Genomic DNA, 22416 nt, shown 5'->3' with positions numbered 1-22416 from the left:
AGGTGCAGATGGGGCATGCAAATATTTATATGCCGATCGTTCTCTAGTTCCCTTCAATTAATGAACTTTTGTACTTTTATTACATAAATGCCTGTAATATTATTTTAAAAAAATAAATTAATAAAAGAAGGTAATAAATAGTTATATTTTTAATATATTTTTAAATAATAATTTTTTGTAGGCTTTTTTATTTTTATTTATTTTATCTTACATTTTTTGTTCACTGAATATAAAATTTTATACATTTTGATCATAAAGTTTGTGATATTATATCATGATGATGTTTTTTTTAATTTAAATTGAATAAAAAATATACATAAATAATTATATCTCTAATAATAAAAAAATAATTTTGAATTGAATGGGTTGTTAGAAGTCTAAATGTATGTACCAAAAAAATATAAAGTATAATAATTTAGCAAGATTTTGCTTATATGAGCATGGAGTAGGTTAAGGTAATAAGTATATTATTCTTTGGTTAAAGGTTTTCAAGTTTTAAAGATGGAGGAAAGGGGGGGGGGGAGAGAGATGTGAAGAGACTTCCATCTTTGTAGTTAATTTCTAATAAGCAATTAATAATATGATTGAAATAATGGTTAATTAGGATTTGAAAAAAAAAATTGTTTCAAAAATTTGTAACTAAAAAAAAAAAATATGAGAGAGAAGTTTGAGTGATTTGGAACTTATAGTTAGTCATTTTAAAATAGTGAAACAAAACCAGACTAATTTTGTTTATTATACATAAAATTAACAGTTTTTCTTGTGCATTGTTAAAATTTTGTTGAGTTACTTATAATCCAAAATGATATTTGGTATGCATATGTTGAATAACTATTATACACATGGATTTCCAGTACCATATGTTGCATATAATTTTTAATTTGGTTGATGCATCACAATCAAATTCGGTTAACACTGAAAGAGACAATGAAGGGTGTATGATTATTTTTCCATACCATAAATATATATATTTTTGGGCACTAACCAGGCTGTCCCACGAAGTACCGGTTGCTGCCGGTTTGATTTCTGACCTGCTGTCGGTGCCACGTGAGTTAATTGCAAGTGTATCCTATTATTCATCATCAAATTACAACACTGCCATTTAAGTTTTCTATTTTTGCATGTTACGATGTGCGACAGTTATTTACTAACTAAACTCTATGGATAAACCGTTACAAATTGCAACCATAGACTTTTACTCACATTAAATTACCTGCAAAAGAATATATTCACTAAAAATTTTGTTACAAATATATTACCTTTAAGTGATCAAATTTATTACTCACACTAACGCGCACTAATTTGGGTTAGAAAATAGAAATATAATTCTAGAGCTATTGTTAATCATATTTTTTGATAAATTTTAGGGTTAATTATGATTTTGGTTTCTAACGTAGATGTCAAAAATTTATTTTGTCTTTGCCTTTTTTTTCGCTATAAAATAGTCCCAAAAATTTCAATTTATTTTAAAATCGTCCTTCGAACAAAAATATTCTTTCCTTTTTTTTCTCAAAATCAACCAAATGCAGAAGCTGAACCAGAACAGATGCAAAAGCATAACAGAAGCAACACCAATGACCAGAAGCAAAGAACAACAATGGAATCAAAAGAACAACAACAACAAAAGCAGCTACAAGCACAAGAACAACAACAACAAAAGAACAACAAGAACCCAGAACTCAGAAAAATACCCATAACTCAAAACTCAGAAAAAACAATGGATAATGGAATCAAAAGAACAACAAAAGAACAGAAATTAGAAGAATTGATAATCAGAACCAGAAGAAACCAGAAACCGGCGAAGAGCAGCGATGACCGGCGACCGAGCGAGGAGGAGGAGCAGAAACGGCGAGCGGCGCGCGACGTCCACCCTCGCGGATCTGCTACCATCAACGTCAAGCCAGGAAGAAAAGCAGCGACAAAATCTGGCGGTGAGATCCAGCGGAGACGACGAGGACTGAACGATGAGGAGCAGCAGCGGCGGCGGCGAGGACCCCTCCCCTTCCCTTCCTCCACTTCTTCCCGAACCCCTTCCCACCATTCTCCCTTCGCGTTTTCGCTTCCCCCTTTTCCCTTTACACGTTTTTTTTATTTTTTTATTTTTTTATTAAGGGTAATTTGGTAATAAAAATAAAAAAATTTGGTAAAAAAGACGATTTAGAAACAAATTGAAACTTTCGAGACCATTTTGTTACGAAAAAAAGGCTGAGAATGAAATAAATTTTTCACCTCTATATTAAGAACTAAAATCATACTTAACCCTAAATTTTAATATGATATTTTCATGCTTTGATAAATTAAAGTATTATATTGATGTTTTAAAATTCTTAGTAATTAACTGTATTTTAAATTTATTCATCTAGCTAAGTTGTTTGATATATTTTTTTTTAATTGGAATTGAAAAATTTAACTTTAAATTTGAAAAATAAACTTTAAAAAAATAGATAGATAACAACCCAAGCAAAAAAATGAAACTATGATACTAACACTCAAAAGTCGAAAATCTTATTGATGCCAAATTGATGTTCATATAATCATAACAAAAGAACATTTCTACTATATATATTGTTGATGTTGTTGTTACTTTATTTATTTATTTATTTATTTTCTAAAGATAGTAGGTTATATTTTATTAATTATTAAAAAATAAAATACAAATTACTATTATTGTTGTTAACATATTAATTATACAAGAAGATATATAAATTCTACGGGAAAAAATATGTATTTAATAGATGAAGATTTTATCATAATTATTAATATTGAGATTATAATTCAAAAAAAATAAAATAATATAAAAGACATTTTAGTAAATATATTAAATTGAAAGAGATATAACTAAATAATTACTTTTAAATTAAAAAATAATAATCAATATTGACCGTCTAATTAATCTAATACATATCATATTTAAAAAAAAAAATAGATGTTGTAGTGCATCGTTACTTTAATAATTTATAGGTTGACACATATTTTGTTAGGAACAGATATATTCACAAAAAAATATTTAACTAATTAATATTAATCAGTAAATTGCAAGCCCAAAGTGGTGATTCAACTTATTGAGTTATTGTAACGTAACTGGCTGGTTTTTATTATTTTTCTAAATTTATCAAATTTCTTGAAAATTTCATGTTTGTTTGATTTTATTAATTTTACTTAAACATTCTTTCTTCAGCAATTGAAAGGTGGTAACAAAATTTGGTTTGTTTCAGAAAATAAAAATCTACTTTATGAAGCTTATACTAGATAGTGCAATAATGTATGTTATTTAAATATATTTAATTTCCTTACAAAATTCTACTAACAATAAATAAATATAATGAAAAAAGTTAATTTTTTGTGGCTAATTAATTTGAAAATGAGAAATCAAAATATTTTTTTATTTTTGAATTTTAAAAATGTTATATGTACTCTAAAATTTAGTTACCAAATAAATCATATATATATATATATATATATATATATATATATATATATATATTTTATATTAGTAATTAATTTAGTGCACGATTCTTAGTATTTCCGTAGCGGGATTGTTCTAGTTTTATTATACTTATACAGTATACTATTTTATTTGATGTATTTCTATGTATTTTTTTTGCTAATTGTATATAGGAGTGGCAAAACGGTCTGAAGTCAGGTCGACCTGCCAAACCCGCTTAAAAATACGGATCGGACTAAGATTTGAAATCCGTCAAATTAAAAAAATCTGTCGAACCCGTACAGTCAAATTTATGGATTTTGGCGGGACAGAACAGAGGACTGTCGGTCAAAGATTTTTATTTTTTTATTAAATAAAAAAGTAATTACTACTATAAAATTAATAAGTATATAATTTTCAAACACTTTTTTTTTGTTTTTATTCTTTTTTTAGTTATTAACTTTATTTATTTTATTTTATAATTTTGTATATATGCTTAAATTATGTGATTTATTTTTCAAAATAAAGATGATTCTATTGACAAATATTATTTTGAATAATTTTATTGAAGTTAAAAATTAAAAAAATTATATTATAATTTAACTATTTTTTATTTGTATTTAATTTTTTAATTATTATTTTTTGGTTAATTTTAATAAATTTTATTTAAAAAAAAAACGGGTTAATCCGCCAGTCTGCCAATCCACCATAAAATGGGATAAATTAGTATTTTAAACCCACCTTAATTAGCAGGTGGAATGGTATAAGTTAGAACAAGCTGACTCACTTTGCCACCCCTAATTTATATATTGAGCTTCAAATTTAAAGAATAAATTTTCTCAATTTTTTTTTACAATTAAAAAAAAAGGTAAAATATAACCTTTCATCGTTAATTTTATAAGGGAAAGTGTAAAACTAAGAAAAAACTTCTCTGAATACGCTCCTTTATATACTCGCTTTAGTAATTAATCTATTTCTTATTCTTCCAATAAAGTTGTTGCTATCTTTGTTAAAAGGAAAATGAGTGAACCTTACTCAAGTTACTAACTAATTAAATTTCATAATTAAGTAGTAGTTGCACTAACTGCTATTGTGTATATGTCAAAGTTCAAAAGCAACATCTGCAATGACTTCCACAAAACGCAATTTGCATGGTGATTGAGTAGCTGCTAGTAGTGGGGTGACTTTACTTACCCAAGAGAACTACAAAAAGATCATAAGCCATCAAAGCCATATATATATATATAGAGACAAACAAATCCCAATCAGAGCAACAAAAATAAGTGTTGTTGTTTGCTTTTTTTTTTTTTTGGTCAACACAGTTAGCACTTACCAGTATTTAAGTATATTCTTTCGAGTTTTGAAGAAAAGTTCTTCACGTGCACGAAGACAACAATTAACATTGCATTAATGCTTTAATTTGTGAATTATATAAAGAGTAAAAATATGTATTTAGTTTTTTTTTTTTTATTATCCTCAATACATGATTAGAATGTCAAAACAAAAAGTATTTACGGCCCACGGTAGAAAAAAATTAAAATTTTATGTAAAATAAAAAATAAATTAAATATATCAAATATAAAATCATAACAAAATTTAAATATAAAATCAACCTAATATAAATTTTATAAAATTGATTTAAAATTTAAAATAATAACATCAAAAGATAAAAATTAAATCAAAATTCTACTTACTATATTTGCGATTAACTTTTTTTATGTAAGGATTTATAGCTTTTTTTTATTTTTTTATTATTGATTTGAAAAAAGACTAAATAAATTTTTGGGAGAAACTATTGTCGCACTCTCTATATGACTTTTTTTTTGGTGATCACTTTGGAAGGGAGTTGCAGTAAAAAATTTTACTGATAAAAGAATATTTATTCAATTATATATAAAGAAGTAACAACAATTTTAATAGAATAGTGATATGATAACAACAAATGAAGTCATAAAGGAATTAAGGAATAAAAGTTCAGCTGCATCTCAGCTACAGTGAGCATCCATCAAGAGACTTAGAAGAGGAGAAATAGGTTTAACAATTAGGAAAGGAAGTACAAGGAGAAGAATAGAAGAATAGAAGGTTGAAGTTGTCATCAATACAGGGAAAGAGAATTTACCACACACGCCTAAAGAGCATATCCTTGCAACCTCCTGTTAATAACCTTCTCTCTGGCACTATGCCTTGGTCCTCACTCATCCTGATAAATTGCCACGTGTCCCGTATTTGTAACTAACTCAATATTACAATTTGTGACGCTCTCTTCAGACATCTCCCCATTTTCATTAATAACCATAATATTACCCTCCTCTTCAACAACAACCTTGTCCTCAAGGTTGAAAGTGGGATAAACACGTTAAAATTTGTCAGCTTCTTTCCATGTAACCTCAGCACCCGTACCTTGCCTCCACTGAACCTAAACTTGTTGCACTTATTTCTCATTCTTTAAGATTGTTCTAGTAGCCAGCAGTTGATGAGGTTCAATGATGAGACCAAATTCAGTGGAGTGATCACGCTGCTCACCACAAAATCGCTTTAAGGAGGAGATGTGAAAAATATCATGAATTCTAGCTTCTGCAAGTAGAGCCAAACGATATGCCACTAGGCTGAGCATGTGACTGGTCCAAAAGGGGCCAAAATAATGCATACCAAGTTTTTGGTTCTTCCACAAGGCAGCTAAATGTTGTCTATAAGGTTGGAGTTTGACCAGGACTAAGTCCCCCACTTCCAACTCCAAGTGCCTTCGATGCTTATCAGCAAAGTGCTTCATAAACTGTTGTGAGCGAGTGAGATTAAGCTTGAGCTAATCAAGGAGTTGATTTCTAGCTTGTAGCATATCCTACAAAGGTTGCTCATCATCTGAGCAGATTTCATACCGCAACAAGGTGGGAGGGTCCTGGCCATATAAGGCCTTAAAAGGCGACATTTTAGTACTGCTATGCACGCTGGTGTTGTACTAGAACTAGCCCATGGAAGCATCTCAAACCATCTTTATGGGTTGTCAAAACAGAAGCAACGTAAGTACATCTCCAAGGTTTTATTCACAACTTCACTTTGTCCATCTGTTTGAGGATGATAGGAAGAACTCATCGCAAGGCTTGTCCCTTGCATCTTGAAAAGTTGCTGCCAAAATCGACTAATAAAGACTTTATCTCTATCCGAAACAATGGAACGGGAAAACCCATGCAGTTTAACCACATTTTTTATGAAAGCCTCAGCAACCGTTTTGCTACTAAAATCATGATTGAGTAGAATAAACTGAGCAAATTTGGTTAAACGGTCTACAATCACTATAATCACTGAAAAACCAGTAGAGGGAGGTAAAACAACAATAATATCCATACAAATGTCCTCCCAAACTCTCATAGGTATGGGAAGAGGCTGCAACAACCCTACGGGAAGCTTCGTCTCAGCCTTCTCCTGCTGACAAGTAGTACACGATAACACATAGCTACGTATCTGACGTTGCATGTGAGGCCAATAATAGGTCACACATATTTGATCCACTGTTTTCGTCACACCAGAGTGCCCTCCCACTGCACTGTCATGATATTCCTTCATAATTAAATTGATTAAGCTGCTGGTTTGGGCAATCACGACCCGGTCTCGCCATAAGAGAATCCCATTTCTCAAAGCATAGTTCACATCATTCGAGGAACAGTCTCTGCATTGTTGCATAATGGCATTGAGGCTAGCATCCTGAGCAATTTTAGTTTTCAGCTGGTGCAACCAATCAGACTTTGGTGATGACCAAGCAACAAAACGTGATCTAGAAAGGGCATTGGCAGGCATATTATCCACTCCGAGCTTGTAGTGGATCTCGAAATCATATCCTAGCAGCTTGTGTCGCCACTTATGTTTCTCATGAGTGTGCAGATTCTGCTCGTGTAGCGCCTTAAGACTCTACTAATCTGTACGAATGATGAATTTCTTCCCCAATAGATAATGGCAGAATTTCACAATGGCCTCAGTTATGGCATAAAATTTTTGCGTGTAAGCTGACTAGTTACGCATTGTGGCTGATAATTTCTTAGAAAAGAAAGCAATGGGGTGCTTATTCTGTGTCAATACCGCACCCACGCCGGACCCGAAAAGCATCAGTCTCAACTTCAAAAGGCAACTCAAAATTTGGCAAAGCCAAGACTACTTTGAAAGAGATATCTCACTTGAGATTTTCAAAAGCCAAAACAGCTTGAGCATTCCAATTAAAAGCATCCTTTTTGAGAAGATCAGTCAACGGAGCTGCAAGAGAAGCATACCCTTTTATTGAAGCGGCGTTAATACCCGATAAGACCTACGAACCGTCGCATTTGCTTAAGGTTTTGTGGCTGCTTCCAGCTGAGGACTGCCTGGACTTTATCAGTCTCCATGTGAACCCTACCCCCCGAAATTGTATGACCCAAATAATTGACTTCATGAGTACCAAACAAACATTTAGATAAATTTGCGCACAATTTCTTCTGCTGTAACACTTGAAGAACAGTTTCCAAGTAGTGAAAGTGTAGCTCCCAAGATGCGTTATAGGCTAAAATGTCATAAAAAATATCAACGCAAATTTCCTGAGATACAGGCAAACACGTCATTCATGAGGCTTTGAAATGTGGTCGACGCATTTGTTAAACCAAATGGTATCACAAGCCACTCATAAAAGGCCTTGATGAGTTCGAAAAGCCATTTTGAAATGGTCCTCAGGCTTAACCAAGATTTGGTGATAGCTAGAGCAAAGATCCAACTTAGAAAAGAGATGAGCACCAAATAGTTCATCTAACAATTCATCCACGGTCGGAATTGAAAAACTGTCTTTGATCGTAATATTGTTCAAAGCACCATAGTTAGTACAAAATCTCCACGTCCCATCTTTCTTTCGCACCAGCAAGATTAGAGATGCAAAAATGGCTCTTACTAGGCTAAATAATCCCCTCATCAAGTATTTCCTGTACCATCAATTCAATTTGGGTTTTCTAACTATGAGAATACCGATATGGTCACGCCTTCATAGATCCTACATCCTTAACCAAGGGAATGCAGTGGTCATGAGCCCACTTTGGTGGTAGGCTCAAAGGTTTAGCAAAGACAACAACATACTTAGTCAATAACTGCATTAACTTAATGTCCATAGAAGCTGGCAACTGTAAGGGTGATTGGTTTTTCTCTACGAATTTTTTCAATTCCAAAGTAAATATTTCAGATATAGCATCAATATTGAACAATCGTTTAATGTGATGGAATTGAGCACAACCAGCAGTTTGGTGTTTAATTCCTACATAGTGGTGAGTTGTCCATTGTGCATAAATCGCAAAAAAGTTGCATCATAATCTATTATATGGACTCTCAAGGACCTAAGCCATGTAGTGCCAATGACCAAGTCACCTCCCGCTACATGCAGAACAAAAACATCAGGGATCGTAACAGTGCAACCGTCTAGATCAACCTCTAAAGCCCCAATGTGACCTTTCACTGGCAGAACATCAAAATCACCAACCACCACTTGGAACCCTGGTGCAGGCTCCACTGGTAAGTCTAAAAACTTGGCAATGCGGGGCTGAATAAACTATCGGAACTACCCCCATCAAGTAAGGCATGAACCTCTAAGCCATTGATAAAGGCTTTAATCTGAATCATGGCTGGGCCTTCGGTACCATGCATCGCGTTATAGGATAAATGATGCTCAATGATATGTTGATCTAACACCTGCAAGTTCACGGTCGCATCCATAGATGCATCCGTTGGCCCCTCTAGCACCGTCTCATCCCCCAATTCAAGCTGTAATGACATGAAGTGCCTATTAGTACAACAATGGCTTGCTGAGAACTTCTCATCACACCAATAGCATAACCCTTTTTTCCTTTTACTTTGGACTTCAACCGAAGTAAGTTTTCAAGTGGAATTTCTAGTAGTGTTTGGTAGGGGTTGTTGTGGTAGTGTAGGAAGGACTGGAGGAAAAGATTGGCGTGCATTAGGTCGCGAAGTAGCGACAATAACTTGGTTAGCAAATTGATGGCGATGGGCAGCTGGCCCTGTAGTGTGACGTGGTTCGGAGGTAAATTTATTCCTCATACAATCTCGCCAAAGTCACAACACACATTAAACTCGGAGGACACTGAGCTTTCACTTCCCTTTCGAATATCCTGCCTTAATCCGCTTATAAAACAGTTGCTAAGGGCATCAGGTGATTCAATTTGAGTACGATTAGCTAAAGCAACAAATTTGGAATAATACTCACTCACCGTTCCATGTTGTTGAAGCTTGAAGAGCAATTTCCTGGGAGACTCAAACAATGAAGGTTCGAATTCGAGCTCAATCGCCCTCTTGAGTTGAATCCAGGAATGAAATGGTGTCACTCGCTGTGATAATTGAAACCATGGAATGGCCGATCCTGACATTTGAAGCATTGCTAAACCCACCTGTTCTTCATCGGGAACCCGGAAGAAATCGAAATATTGATCCATAGAGAAAATCCAACCCAAGGCATCACTCCCATCAAATTTTGACAGATCGACGTTCACCCTTCGGGGTTGCAATCCCATGCAAAATGGCAGGTCCCGATTAGCTCGCACCATGTGAGAACTCACGAGAAGGAGAGCTTGAGCGGTGCGGATTGTGGAGCAGTTGTGTAATGGAGGATTGAAGCGCATCAAATTTGAGATTCATAGCCTCAGAGGCTCTGCCCCCTTTGCTCTATGTTCCTCTGCTGCCGATTCAATCATCTGGTAAAGTTTTTTAATATCCGCCTCCATGCCTTTCATTCTCGTGTTGTTCGCGACAGACATGGTCAATGAAAGCACCAATGGAAAGGTGTTGCAGTAAAAAAATTCACTTATAAAGGAATATTTATTCAATTATGTATGAAGAAATAACAACAATTTCAATGGAACAGTAAATTGACAAAGTAGTAAATGATGTGATAACAATGAATGAAGTCATAAAGGAATTAAGGAATAAAAGTTTAACTGCATCTCAGTTATAATGAACATCCATCAAGGGACCTGGAAGGGGAGGAAGAAGTTTAACAATTAGAAAAGGGAGTAGCAAAGAGAAGAATAAAAGAATAAAAAGTTCAGAGAAGTTGCCATCAAATACAGAAAAAAAAAAATTTACCACACACTCCTAAAGAGCATATTCTTGCAACTTCTTGTTAATAACTTTCTCTCTAACACTACGCCTTCGTCCCTGCTCATCCTGATCAATTACCACATGTTCCATATTTGTAACTAACTCAGGATTGCAATTTGTGACGCTCTCTTCATGCATCTCCCTTTTTCATTAATATAACCATAACACACTCTCTATATGACTTTAATTTTGCCAAATCATTTTCATTTAACTATATTTTTTTTCTACAATACTTTTTAAATGCACAACTCTCATATCCATAATTACTTTAATTTGTTTAATACGAAGGTATATTTAATCTAATAAGTATTAATATAACAAAATTATTATTTAATTGTTGTGTATTTTAATCTAACGAATATTATTAGTTTAAAAAAAGTATTAAATACTATTAAAATTTTAATTTTAAAAAATAAAAGTACATAAAAAAGTTGCAGTAACTTTGTTTTAGAAAGTTTATGTTATATCTTGATCAAATTAGTGGAAAGATTACAGTAAGTTTTACACCACAAATTACATATTCTTGCTATACGGATTAAATATTACTTTCATATTTATATTATACATGAATCAACCACTTAATAAATACATTACATATTATATGCTCTTGTAATATAAGTGATCATTCTTTTGTAGATATTGAGTTCCTGACCTTGCACTATATTTACTTATAGTACCACTATATCCATCATTTTATTTTCTCATTGGTATATCTTTCACATTCTCCTACAACCCAAATAATTTCTCAACATTACAACGGCTGTATATTTTGGAAACAAAACTTTATAATAGATAATTTATTTAAGAAATTCTCTACCCAACTACCTTTATTTTTATTATCCATCTAGCTCAATGTTTTTATATGAAGTAATGATTGTACCTTCCTCTTCGTGAACTCTCTCTTGTTTTTGTCATTCTTTACACATAGTCACTGCATCCACTTCGGACTTATAATTTTTTATCATCATTCTTGGGTCAAGTTGCTACTTCATTTTATTATTCTTCTTGCCAACTTCTACACTTTATTGGTTGCTCAATCTCGCCTCTTCCGTTGTGGTTGATTTATATTGCAAGGTATATACTATATACATAACAATTTTCTATGTTCATAGTTATTCATTTTCTACTCTTTCCACGTCTCAAATAACTCCTTAGTATTATTTGTCATTTTGTCCTTAGCTATGAAACACGGACACTTTGATGAGTTGCCGTGTCTACGTGTCGGACACATTTCGAATACGACACTCACTGACACTCGTCCGACACGCGTGTCTGCTGTGTCCAAACCGTGTCTCAATAAAAAATAAAAAAATTCTTCTCCGACATTCTTGGACACACTTAAATACCATCACGTGTCAGCGTATACAAATTCAATCCATTTTATGAAAAAAATGTGACCAATTAACCAAACTCCAAAACCACTTGTTAAAAACAACAATTTATTGTTGCATCTAAACATATAGATGTTTACTAATCTGACTAATATGGAACTTGGTAAGACAAGGGGGTTAAATAACTGAAAAATAAGATTAGTAAAGAATATTCTTTGAATGCTAAATTTACGTATTGAATTCTTTTTCTTGTCCCCATAATTCAAAAAGTTTTTTTTATTATTGCCGAAGAAATGAAATAAAAGATAGGGTAGAGGTATGACAGTTATTATATGAGGTCTACCCAATGCTAGATGCAAAGGCACATAATAGATCGATATGAACATGATGAGCTGTCCCGTAATAAACCCAGCTGTTGCTGATAGTTTCTTCTCGGTCCCTTCTTGCATAATCCGAGCTCGAAGAAGGAAGAGATAAGAGGGCCCTATGGAGAATGTGCTTAGAAATCCATAATAGAGTCCGACCACAAAAATGGAGAAATAGAATCCATAAACGTCATGTCATTCAAAATAAAGATTTAAAAAAATGTGATTCATATGAAAAAACCAGATCAATTCCTTACAAAAACCAACAATTAGACTCATTAAAAAAAAAACACACAATATGAATATGATCTTTTTTCATATCAATCCATTAAAGATAAGAAAGACTCATATATTTCTAGATATGAATCATCATTCCAAGCAAATAAAAAAGAATTTCTTTCTTATAATTACAAAACATGTAAACAAAAACGATTTGATCCAACGAGCGATATCTCTATAAAGAGATATATAGCAAAAGATTACATTATAGATATGGAAGAAAATCTGCATAGAAAATATTTAGATTGGATGCTAATAAATAAAGAAATATTAAATCATTCCATACCGAATGAAGATTTTATTAAGGCATATACGAATAACCCGTGGATCATACCAATCGAATTCCTTTTTTTCAATTTAGATATAAAAAAAGATATTAGTGAAAATACAAAATTTACTGGAAGAAAAAAAAATAGTTTTTAGATCATCAAAAAAAAAAATGGAATTCGAGTTAGAGACTCGAAATCAAGCAAAAGCGGAAGACACGAGTGGGGTGGATTTGGAATCATCTCTTTCAACCCAAGAAAAAGATATTGAAGCAGAGTCTACAGCATCAGGATTGGCCAGGAAAGAGGAAAAAAAAAATACAAGAACAGAATGGAGGTCGAAATAAATCTCTTATTAACAAAGTTTTTTATTTTTCAATTGAATTGGAAGGGTTCCTTAAATCACAGAATAATGAATAATATCAAAATTTATTGTCTCCTGATTAGGTTGAAAAATAATATAAAAGAGATTGCTATAAGCTCTATTCAAAGAGGAGAACTCAATCTAGATCTTATGGCAAATCAAAAGAGTTTAAGTCTTACAGGATTGACGAAAAAAAATAAATTGATCGAAAAGGCAATGTTTATTGTGGAACCAATTCGTCTGTCTAGAGAAAAGGATGAACAATTTTATATATATCAAACCATAGTACTTTCATTGCTTAATAAGAGTAAGCGTCAAATTAAGAAAAGATATCCAGAAAAAACCAATGTTGATAAGACGAACTTGGCAAAATCCATTCCAAGAACAAGAGATCAAAAAATAACAGAAAATAAAGAAAAAAATCATTATGATTTGCTTGTTCCTGAATTCTTTTTTTGCGCTAGACGTCATAGAGAATTAAGAATTCTAATTTGTTTCAATTCTAAGAATAGAAATAGTGCACATAGAAAAACAACATTTTACAATAAGAATAATAAAGTAAATAATTGCTGTAACGTTTTGGCTGAAAATAAGGATCTTGATAGAAAAAAAAACCTAATGAATTTCCATTTTTTTCTTTGGCCAAATTTTCGATTAGAGGATTTAGCTTGTATGAATCGCTATTGTTTGACACCGATAATGGAAGCCGTTTCAGTATAGTAAGGATACATCTGTACCCACGATTGAGAGGTCGTTAATCTATAATCTATATTTCTTTCTTCAATTTAGCGTAACATATCCGGTATGCGGATACAAATGGATACACGCATAGATGCGCACACGCATTGTGTTAACTTCTATTCTGTATTCTGAGGCCTTGATACTAATTCAATTATATATCCTTTAGATACAAAAAAAAAGGAATCGAAAAAATCGTCTTATCGTCTTATATCTACTTTCATTCCTTTCTTCGTCGAATACAAAAATAAATAGATAAGTGAATCCAAAATCAAAAGAAAAGGAGGTTCATGACCAAGGGTAAAGATATCCGAGTAAGGGTTATTTTGGAATGTACCTGTTGTGCTCAAAAGAGTGTTAATAAGGAATCGACGGGTATTTCCAGATATATTACTCAAAAGAATCGACACAATACGCCCAGTCGATTAGAATTAAGAAAATTCTGTTCTTGTTGTTGCAAACATACGATTCATGCAGAGATAAAGAAATAGAAAGCAGAGATAAAGAAATAGAAAAAAGGATTGTTTGTGTGTCACCTTGCCAAACAAAGAATATGAAGAATGATACATATTCTAATATTTATATAGATGCATTTTCTAATTTATATATAATCTAATTTAGATTATATATAACATAATAGATAAAATAAATTTCATTGTATAAGTATACATAAAAAAACCCTTTTGTTAAGAAATAGAATTCTCGGGATAGGAATAAACAAATCATGGATAAATCTAAGCGACTCTTTCTTAAACCCAAACGATCTTTTCGTAGGCGTTTGCCCCCGATCCAATCGGGGGATCGAATTGATTATAAAAACATGAGTTTAATTAGTCGATTTATTAGTGAACAAGGAAAAATATTATCTAGACGGGTGAATAGATTGACCTTAAAACAACAACGATTAATTACGATTGCTATAAAACAAGCTCGTATTTTATCTTCGTTACCCTTTCTTAATAATGAAAAAAAGATTCTTAATAATGAAAAAAAATTTGAAAAAATTGAGTCAACCGCTAGAACTACTACTACCGGTTAAAAAAAAATTAGAGTTATTGTTCAAGTGAATTCAAATTGGAATTGAAACATAAATCAAATGTGGATTGATGTTTTGTTCGAAAACGAAAACTATGACAATCAAATTTTGATTGTTGTCTTGTAAGAAAAAAGATAATCTATAACGAAGAATCAATCTTTTTTTTATTGAGCCGTGCTTGTTCATTTTGATGACTTTACTTATTCTTAATATATATTCTTAAAATAAATTTAGATATAGTATATATTATTATTTATTAAAACAAAAAATATTTTAAATACTTGATATAATTAAAATAAGACATTAAAAATAATTTAAAAAATTAATTTATATTTTAATATCAATAAAATATTAAAATATCATTACGGTTTATCTAAAAAATACTTTATATTTTATATGTATGCGTGTCTCCGTGTCATGTAAGATTTTTAAATTTACGTGTCGGTGTGTCCCGTATCGTATCGTGTCCCGTATCCGTGCCAATGTCCATGCATCATAGGTCCTTAGTAACTCCATTCATAGATGAATCAACCTGCTAAGTTACCAAAAATGTTCATTGACTATAATTGTACAAGCATCGTCTAGAATTCTCATCACTTTTTCTTTAAATAACTTGGTTGTGAATACTTCGTCAGTATTATATTCATGAGTTTGTATTCTTGTTATTTATTCATCTATACTTTTTTGCGTGCACAAGGGTGAGATTCGAATATTCGATCTTTGTTTAAGAGCTTGTTTGGGTGAGCTTATAAAAAAGATCTTTTTTCGAGTTATCTTTTTTTAAAAGATCATACGAAAAAATAAAAGTAATTTTATGTTTGGGTATCTCATGCAAAAAGATCTTTTTATCTATCAATTATGTTTAGGTATAACAATATAAAAGTACTTTTTTGTTTATTTATTATATGAAAAACATCTTTTTTTAAGAGAAAAAGATCTTTTAAAAAAATATAAATTACAGCTTCTCAAAAAAGATGTTTTTTTTTCTAGTACTTTTACTTTTACTACTAGAAATTTGTCAAATACGCTAAAAAATAAAAATAGATCTTTTTTCATTGAAAAAAATATTTTTTTATCAAAATAATGACACCTAAACAAGTACTAAGTGAACTAGTGAGTTAAGTACCCAAGTTGGTTAGAAAAAAAAAATATTTGATAGAAACTAGACTATTTTTGTTTTTTTTTTTTTTTAACTCGGACTAAATACTTTTTAAGTCTTGCTTCAATTCCAACAGCGGCTAACCCACCTAAAGAGGCCCAGACCGATCCGGCCCAAATATGAGAAGAAGCCAAGAAGGAATGGAGTTGAATTCCCGCCCGCATTTTAAATGCCCGCCCTTGCACACTTACGTTACTTGGCAGTCGCATTTCACGCTCCACACACACAAAAAAACAAAATCTGATATAAAGTCTTCACGAAATAATAATAATAATAATAATAACAAAAATAAACATAAAAAAAAAACAAGCAAATTAATCGCGGAGAACAGAGATTTTATTCTGTAGAGAAAAAGAGAACAATGATGCAGTGAGAGTGAGAGTAGAGAGGGTCAAAGCAAGTAAGAAGAAGAAGAAGAAGAAGAGGAAGTTATTTTGTTATTGGTATGATCATGGAATCTCCAGAACCTTCGAAGAACAATGCAACTTCTTCGGCCTCCACAATCAATGCCGTCGCCATCAATGACTCCCCTCAAGTTCAAGTATAATTCACTCCCTAATTTCGTCATTTCTTTTTAATTTGTTATTGACCTCAGGTACAATTACAACATCTTTTTTAATTTTTATTTTCTGCTCTTTAATTAGGGCTTTGAAGCCCTCTGAATATAGGGGGTGCTAAAATATCGTTTCTGACTTGCTGAAAATGTTGGTGGCTCAAGTTATAGGGTTTTCTCTGTTGATTTTCTAAGTGATTGGCATGGCTAATTTTAGTATTTTGAAGGTCTAATTCCCAGTGGGTGGGTTGGACTTTTGGTGAGGGATAATTCAAAGCATATTTTTGGAGTTTAGATTAATTAGGTTGATTAGTATGATGTGATGGTGCTTTTAATTTTGATTATGCCTTTTTCTTTGGTTCAATTTGTTGCTACTAGCTATGCCATCAGATTACTTGTCTGTGCTCAAGTTAGTAGTTTATAAACCATTGCTGCTTTTTAGTAGATTTTTATATTTTTTGTACCTCTTTAGGTTTGAGTTCAGTTATTCTAATAAATTATTGCATACACTTCTGAATTTTAAGGTTTTCAAATTCTAAATGAAATGTTTTCTAGAAGGGTCTTTTTCCCCGGCCATGGTGTTAGTAATTAGACCATCAAGACCAGGATTCATTGAAGGACTACCATACGATTACATTGTGCTTTGTGTCATAGATATGGAGTCTTGGTATTTGCCTCTTGGGTCCTTGTCCTGATCCTTGCGCATAAATTTATATCTACATGTGTCTGGAGTAATATAATTAAAATTTAATGGACTCTGTTGGATTATTTCATTTTCTTTTTCAGTACGACAGAAATTAATTGTGTTCTTTTCCAATTCCAGGAATCACCCTTTTTCAGGTTTGTAAACAACTTATCTCCTATAAAGCAACCTGCCAAGGCTTCTCATGTGGCACAAGGCTTCGTTGGACTCAATTCTCCGCCTCTTGTATTCACATCACCGCGTATTAGTTGTCACCGTGAAACACACTTATTGGAAAGGTTTGTGACTTAAACTGTGCTCATTTTCGTTGCCATTATTGACAATGCATTTGCTGTTTGTTGACCAATTTTGTTCATATCAGACCTTCATGTGCTCAGTCATCAAGTCGATCAGAATCTCAAAGTGACAATAGAGGCAAGTTAATTGAAGCTCCTGGTGATTCTGCGAAATCAACTGCTGAACTGCCACCTGCAGGGGAGTTTATAACTGAAACTGTGAAGGATTTTGATGTAAAAAATGATGCAACTACTCAACACTGCAGTCCGCCGCCATCTGTTGATAAATATCTGGTTGATCCTGTGGATATTGATCAAATGTACTCTGTCAACCCAGATGAGAAACAATCTAACGATACTGAATCATCTCCGAGTAACTTAGCTCAATCAAAGAAAAGCATATCAGAAGTTGACAGCAAAGATGATCCTTGTGATAAAGCAGATAAACCTTTGATTTTGTTAGAGAAAGTTGATAAGGCTCAAACAGGGCCAGCATATGTTGAAGGGCATGATCAAATAACAGGGGAGAAAAATGATGTTTTAATGGCTTTGCACAAGCGCATGAAGGTAGAGCCTACTTTTTGCTGATGTAGTCCCTGCTAATGTTAATGCATTCTAGTCTTTCTTGTATGTTACTTTATTGTTGATCCACAAGGTATTAAGATTCAGCGTGCTGGAAATGAACTGCAGGATAATAATGACTGTACATCTCAGTTGCTTCCCGAACAGACTCTGCAGGATGTTAAAGATTGGGAAGATTGTGATGAGATGGTGTCAACCTCACATGTAGGTGCTGAGAACGTGTCACAAGATGCTTCTGAGGTATTTGTCTAACTTCTTTTTTATAGTTTATCATAATCCTCCTGAGGCAGCTTGTGTGTGATTTTGTCTATTTATTTTCTTTGTCATTTCACACTTCTTTTCCTTTCCCGCTATCTGTTGCTTATTCATGTTATGTTCATTTCACAGTCTCATATCTAATTTGTACTTTATTGACAATCAATCTTTGAAATTTTGTGCCTTGCCATCTGGTTTGTTTATGAAACTTTGCATGCATCATGGCAGGATTTATTTTAAGGAAATTAGCAGCAGTGGTATACTTCATATCTCCATATCTCTGTGGCAGATGGGTAACTAAAAAAATATCCCATTTTTTGCTTTTGTGCTTATTAGTCGGTACCTGTGTTGGAACTCTGAAAATTTTGTGAATGGTTTGAATTAAATTGTAGAAGTCCAAGTGAGATCTCACGTTATGTTTTAGGGTACTCTTGAGTTTTGGGTAAGCATTTTCTTTATGTATCTTTGAGCGTACAAAATATTGAGCACTCTTAACCATTTGCTTGCTTTTAATAGGTTTTAGTCATGTGGGGTGATACTACTGTGGCCTAGGTTGCATTAGAACACTTGACAAATGATTTATCTATCGTAGAAATATCTTAGCACAAAAAGTTGCAGTTTGATTCTCATGAACTTGCACTTTTTCTTCTTTTCTTTTTGGTTTTGTTCTAGTCTATAATAATTATTACCGTCAAACGTCAATGCAGGTTACTCTAAAGCATCATGGCCTTCGTAGACGGTGTCTACAATTTGAGGAGGCTGCATCTAATGCTCTTGGAAGTGATAAATCTTGTATGAAATCAAATGCAGCTCCAATCAAAATAAAAATGGTCAAGCTGTCTGAACCTGGCACTTCTTCCTTGTTTACTCAAAGATGTAGTGGAAACTCAACTGTGACATGTCCCAAGCCATCAGGCATTGGATTGCATTTAAATAGCATTGTAAATGCTATGCCTCCTGGTTGTGCTGCAACTACAGGTATTAGATCATCAGATTGTTTACAAGGGAAGAAATCTGCATTGATTAGTATAAATAAAGTGGAGAACATGAAGGGACGCCTAACTTCATCAAATATAGATGGGCAATCATTAATTGATAGTGGAAATGAGAGCCAAGCCAACATTTCCTCACTACCCGTAGATTCTTTCATTTCTGGGTCTCATAGCCCTACAGAACCTGTTGCTATATGTCCTGAAAGTCTCCATGATAAGAGGAAACTAAGCCCTACAGGTGATGGATATCCTGAGGAATCCAAGCAACCTAGCCCGAGCAAGAAAAAGTCAGTTTTTAACTTTTTATTTTCTTTCTTGTAACTCACACACAGATGTGCACACAAATATTTTATATTTGAATTTGGTTACTTAATTCACATTTTTGTTTAGGAAGAGAGCATCAAGCAACAATGATGATAATGGCTGTAAAAGGTGCAACTGTAAAAAGAGTAAATGTTTGAAACTGTAAGTAAATTTCTCTATTTGCTTTGGCATATCTCAGGATGCAGTAGCTGTATATTCTGATTTGATCGGTTTGCAGTTATTGTGATTGTTTTGCTGCTGGAATCTATTGCGCTGATGATTGTTCTTGCCAAAGCTGCTTGAATAGACCAGAGTATGAAAATAAAGTTATTGAAACAAGGAAACAAATTGAATCCCGTAATCCTCTTGCATTTCTTCCCAAGATTGTCCCTCAATCCACTGATCGTTCATCAAATAATATGGTACAAGATCTTTGTGTATTGTGTTTCACTTTTGTAGTTGTCTTTTGATTTCAGCAATGAATTGATTGATTAATGTGCCGTTGCAGGAGGATGCAATTCTGATGACACCTTCATCAGCTAGGCACAAAAGAGGTTGCAATTGCAAAAGGTCAATGTGTCAGAAAAAATATTGTGAATGTTATCAGGTTGCATATACATTATAACCTAATAATTCCACACCAGTTTCCTCTCCCATATCTACTAATATCTAATTTTATATTTAAAAAAGGCTGGTGTCGGATGCTCTAGCGGATGCCGATGTGAGGGATGTAAGAATGTTTATGGCACAAAAGAAGGTTAGAGTTTATATTATGAATAAGCTTTTCTCAATTCTTAATACATCACAATGTATGCTTTTGTATAATCTCTACTGTATAAAGGGGTTGAGACAAACAAACTTCCATTATCACAATTCATTTCAAATTTCGTCCTCAATGTATTTTCAAAATAATTACAAGGTATGGCAGTTAGAAGTGTTTTTGAATATAAAAAAAATAAATCATTAGAAGTTATGAGAAGTTAGAATAAAAAATAAAGGTTACAATATATGATAAACAAACAAAAAAATAGAAATTTTATAATTAACACAAACGAAAATATTGTGGATTGATAGGCATGGTGCCTAATCCACTAGTAGTAATAGTAAGTAGAATGCTATGAAATGATATTCAAAAGTTTTGGTAGCATGGTTTCTTTTTTTTTTTTTTCAAATTTTGTTTTCCCCCCCCTCATCCCCACTGATATGGAATCGATTCAGGAAAATATGAAATTGAGCCCAATGTGCTTAATAGTTAAAGACCATGTGATATGCACATCCTTTCTTGGTTTTAAAACTGCAGATTATGTTGCAAGGGATCATGTTTTCAATAAAGAAAGGATGGGCAGCAGGATTGAAAATGAACCAGATGGTGCTTTTCTCAACAAACTGGAAATGGTGGCAAGCAAGTCAGATTTGTATGACCTGCCCCATGTCTCACCTGTAACACCATCATTGCAATGCTCTGAGTAAGACTGCTTTCACCACAAATCCTTTTGCATATTTTATAGGATAGGAATTTACAATACTGATTACATACTTCCTGATGTTTTTACTTTGTTTTTTCATTGGCCTTGTCCATTTGTTCAGCCAAGGAAAGGAGGCTGCAAAATTCGGACTTCATTCTGGACAGCATCTACCCTCCTCTGAAACTAATGTTGATATGCTTCCCTCAAGTGCAAATTATAACAAGTCTCTGGAGAACTCGCAGAGTGTTCTTGCAAACCTGGAAACAGATGAGATGTTGGAAACTGCTTCCTATGATTGGCAAGTGGATTGCAGCGATGTAATGGATCAATCATCACCATGTGATTTGGTTGCTAACATACTTCAGGATACTCCCTTGTCAAATCCTGAATCAATGTCAAGTGCTTCACTGTTCACATCTAGTACAAAGGAGTGCGGAAACATTCCTCTATCCCAATCACAAGGACGCATTCGCCTAATATCCGGGAGCTCTCTTCGTTGGCGTGGTTCACCAAATACCCCAAGGGTTAGATTAGGTGTAAAACACCTTCAATCTCTTGATTCTGAAAGCAGACTCTTCGACATAATGGAAGATGAAACACCAGATGTATTGAAGGAAGGTTTAACACCCACCAAGTCTGTGAAAGCAAATTCCCCAAACCAGAAGCGAGTTTCTCCTCCCCATAGTCGTCTACGCGGACTTGGTTCAAGCTCCTCTGGAGGCTTCAGAACTGGCAGGAAATTTATACTGAAATCTGTTCCTTCCTTTCCCCCATTGACACCTTGTGTTGAATCCAAAGATAATAGCAGTGAAGATTTAGGTAACAATGCCAAGTAACTGATTCCCAAAACCAAAAGTTTTCCCTCAATGCGAGTGTCATGAGAAGATTTATGTAATCTGGTATGATTGCTAGCATCTTTTCTGGTATGAGCATGGTACAAAGTTCTGTATTTCTCTCTCTTTACCCTCCTTTTTAGTTCTTTTTATTTGGTGCTGTGTTCTGGTGTATCTAATGTGTCCTAATATTACAGTTTTAAGTGACACATCTAGCTGTGCCAAACAGGTTCAGATGACTTATTTTATGAACCATCAGTGCAAAATTTGAAGTTGTCTGTATCACCTGTGCAGTATTATTTTAGCCATTTGGAAAAATTTTTACCTGGAAAAACAGATTCTACTTGATTTTATACTCTCTGGATTCTCATTTTAAGGT

General features: G+C 33.2%; 1 protein-coding gene across 1 annotated transcript; it reads left to right on the top strand.

Annotated features, from left to right (window-relative positions):
• The first annotated feature begins 16273 nt into the window (after positions 1-16273).
• On the top strand, positions 16274-22319 carry LOC112755688 (CRC domain-containing protein TSO1). Its single transcript, XM_025803940.3, has 11 exons — positions 16274-16616; positions 17452-17609; positions 17693-18173; positions 18297-18428; positions 19151-19722; positions 19826-19900; positions 19977-20160; positions 20247-20345; positions 20429-20495; positions 21039-21204; positions 21326-22319. Exons 1-11 carry the CDS (start codon positions 16521-16523, stop codon positions 22038-22040), a joined length of 2745 nt encoding a protein of 914 aa, XP_025659725.1. The 5' UTR covers positions 16274-16520; the 3' UTR covers positions 22041-22319.
• Positions 22320-22416: the final 97 nt, after the last annotated feature.

The sequence above is a fragment of the Arachis hypogaea genome, chromosome 6 (genome assembly GCF_003086295.3).
Source record: "Arachis hypogaea cultivar Tifrunner chromosome 6, arahy.Tifrunner.gnm2.J5K5, whole genome shotgun sequence".
NCBI lineage: Eukaryota > Viridiplantae > Streptophyta > Magnoliopsida > Fabales > Fabaceae > Arachis > Arachis hypogaea.
This window is presented reverse-complemented; position numbering and strand designations above follow the sequence as displayed.

Coding starts and splice junctions, on each gene's coding strand:
- LOC112755688 (XM_025803940.3), top strand. CDS start 16,521: ATGATCATGGAATCTCCAGAACCTTCGAAGAACAATGCAACTTCTTCG. Junction 20,161..20,246: donor ATCGTTCATCAAATAATATG/GTACAAGATCTT, acceptor GTGCCGTTGCAG/GAGGATGCAATTCTGATGAC. Junction 20,346..20,428: donor AATATTGTGAATGTTATCAG/GTTGCATATACA, acceptor TATTTAAAAAAG/GCTGGTGTCGGATGCTCTAG.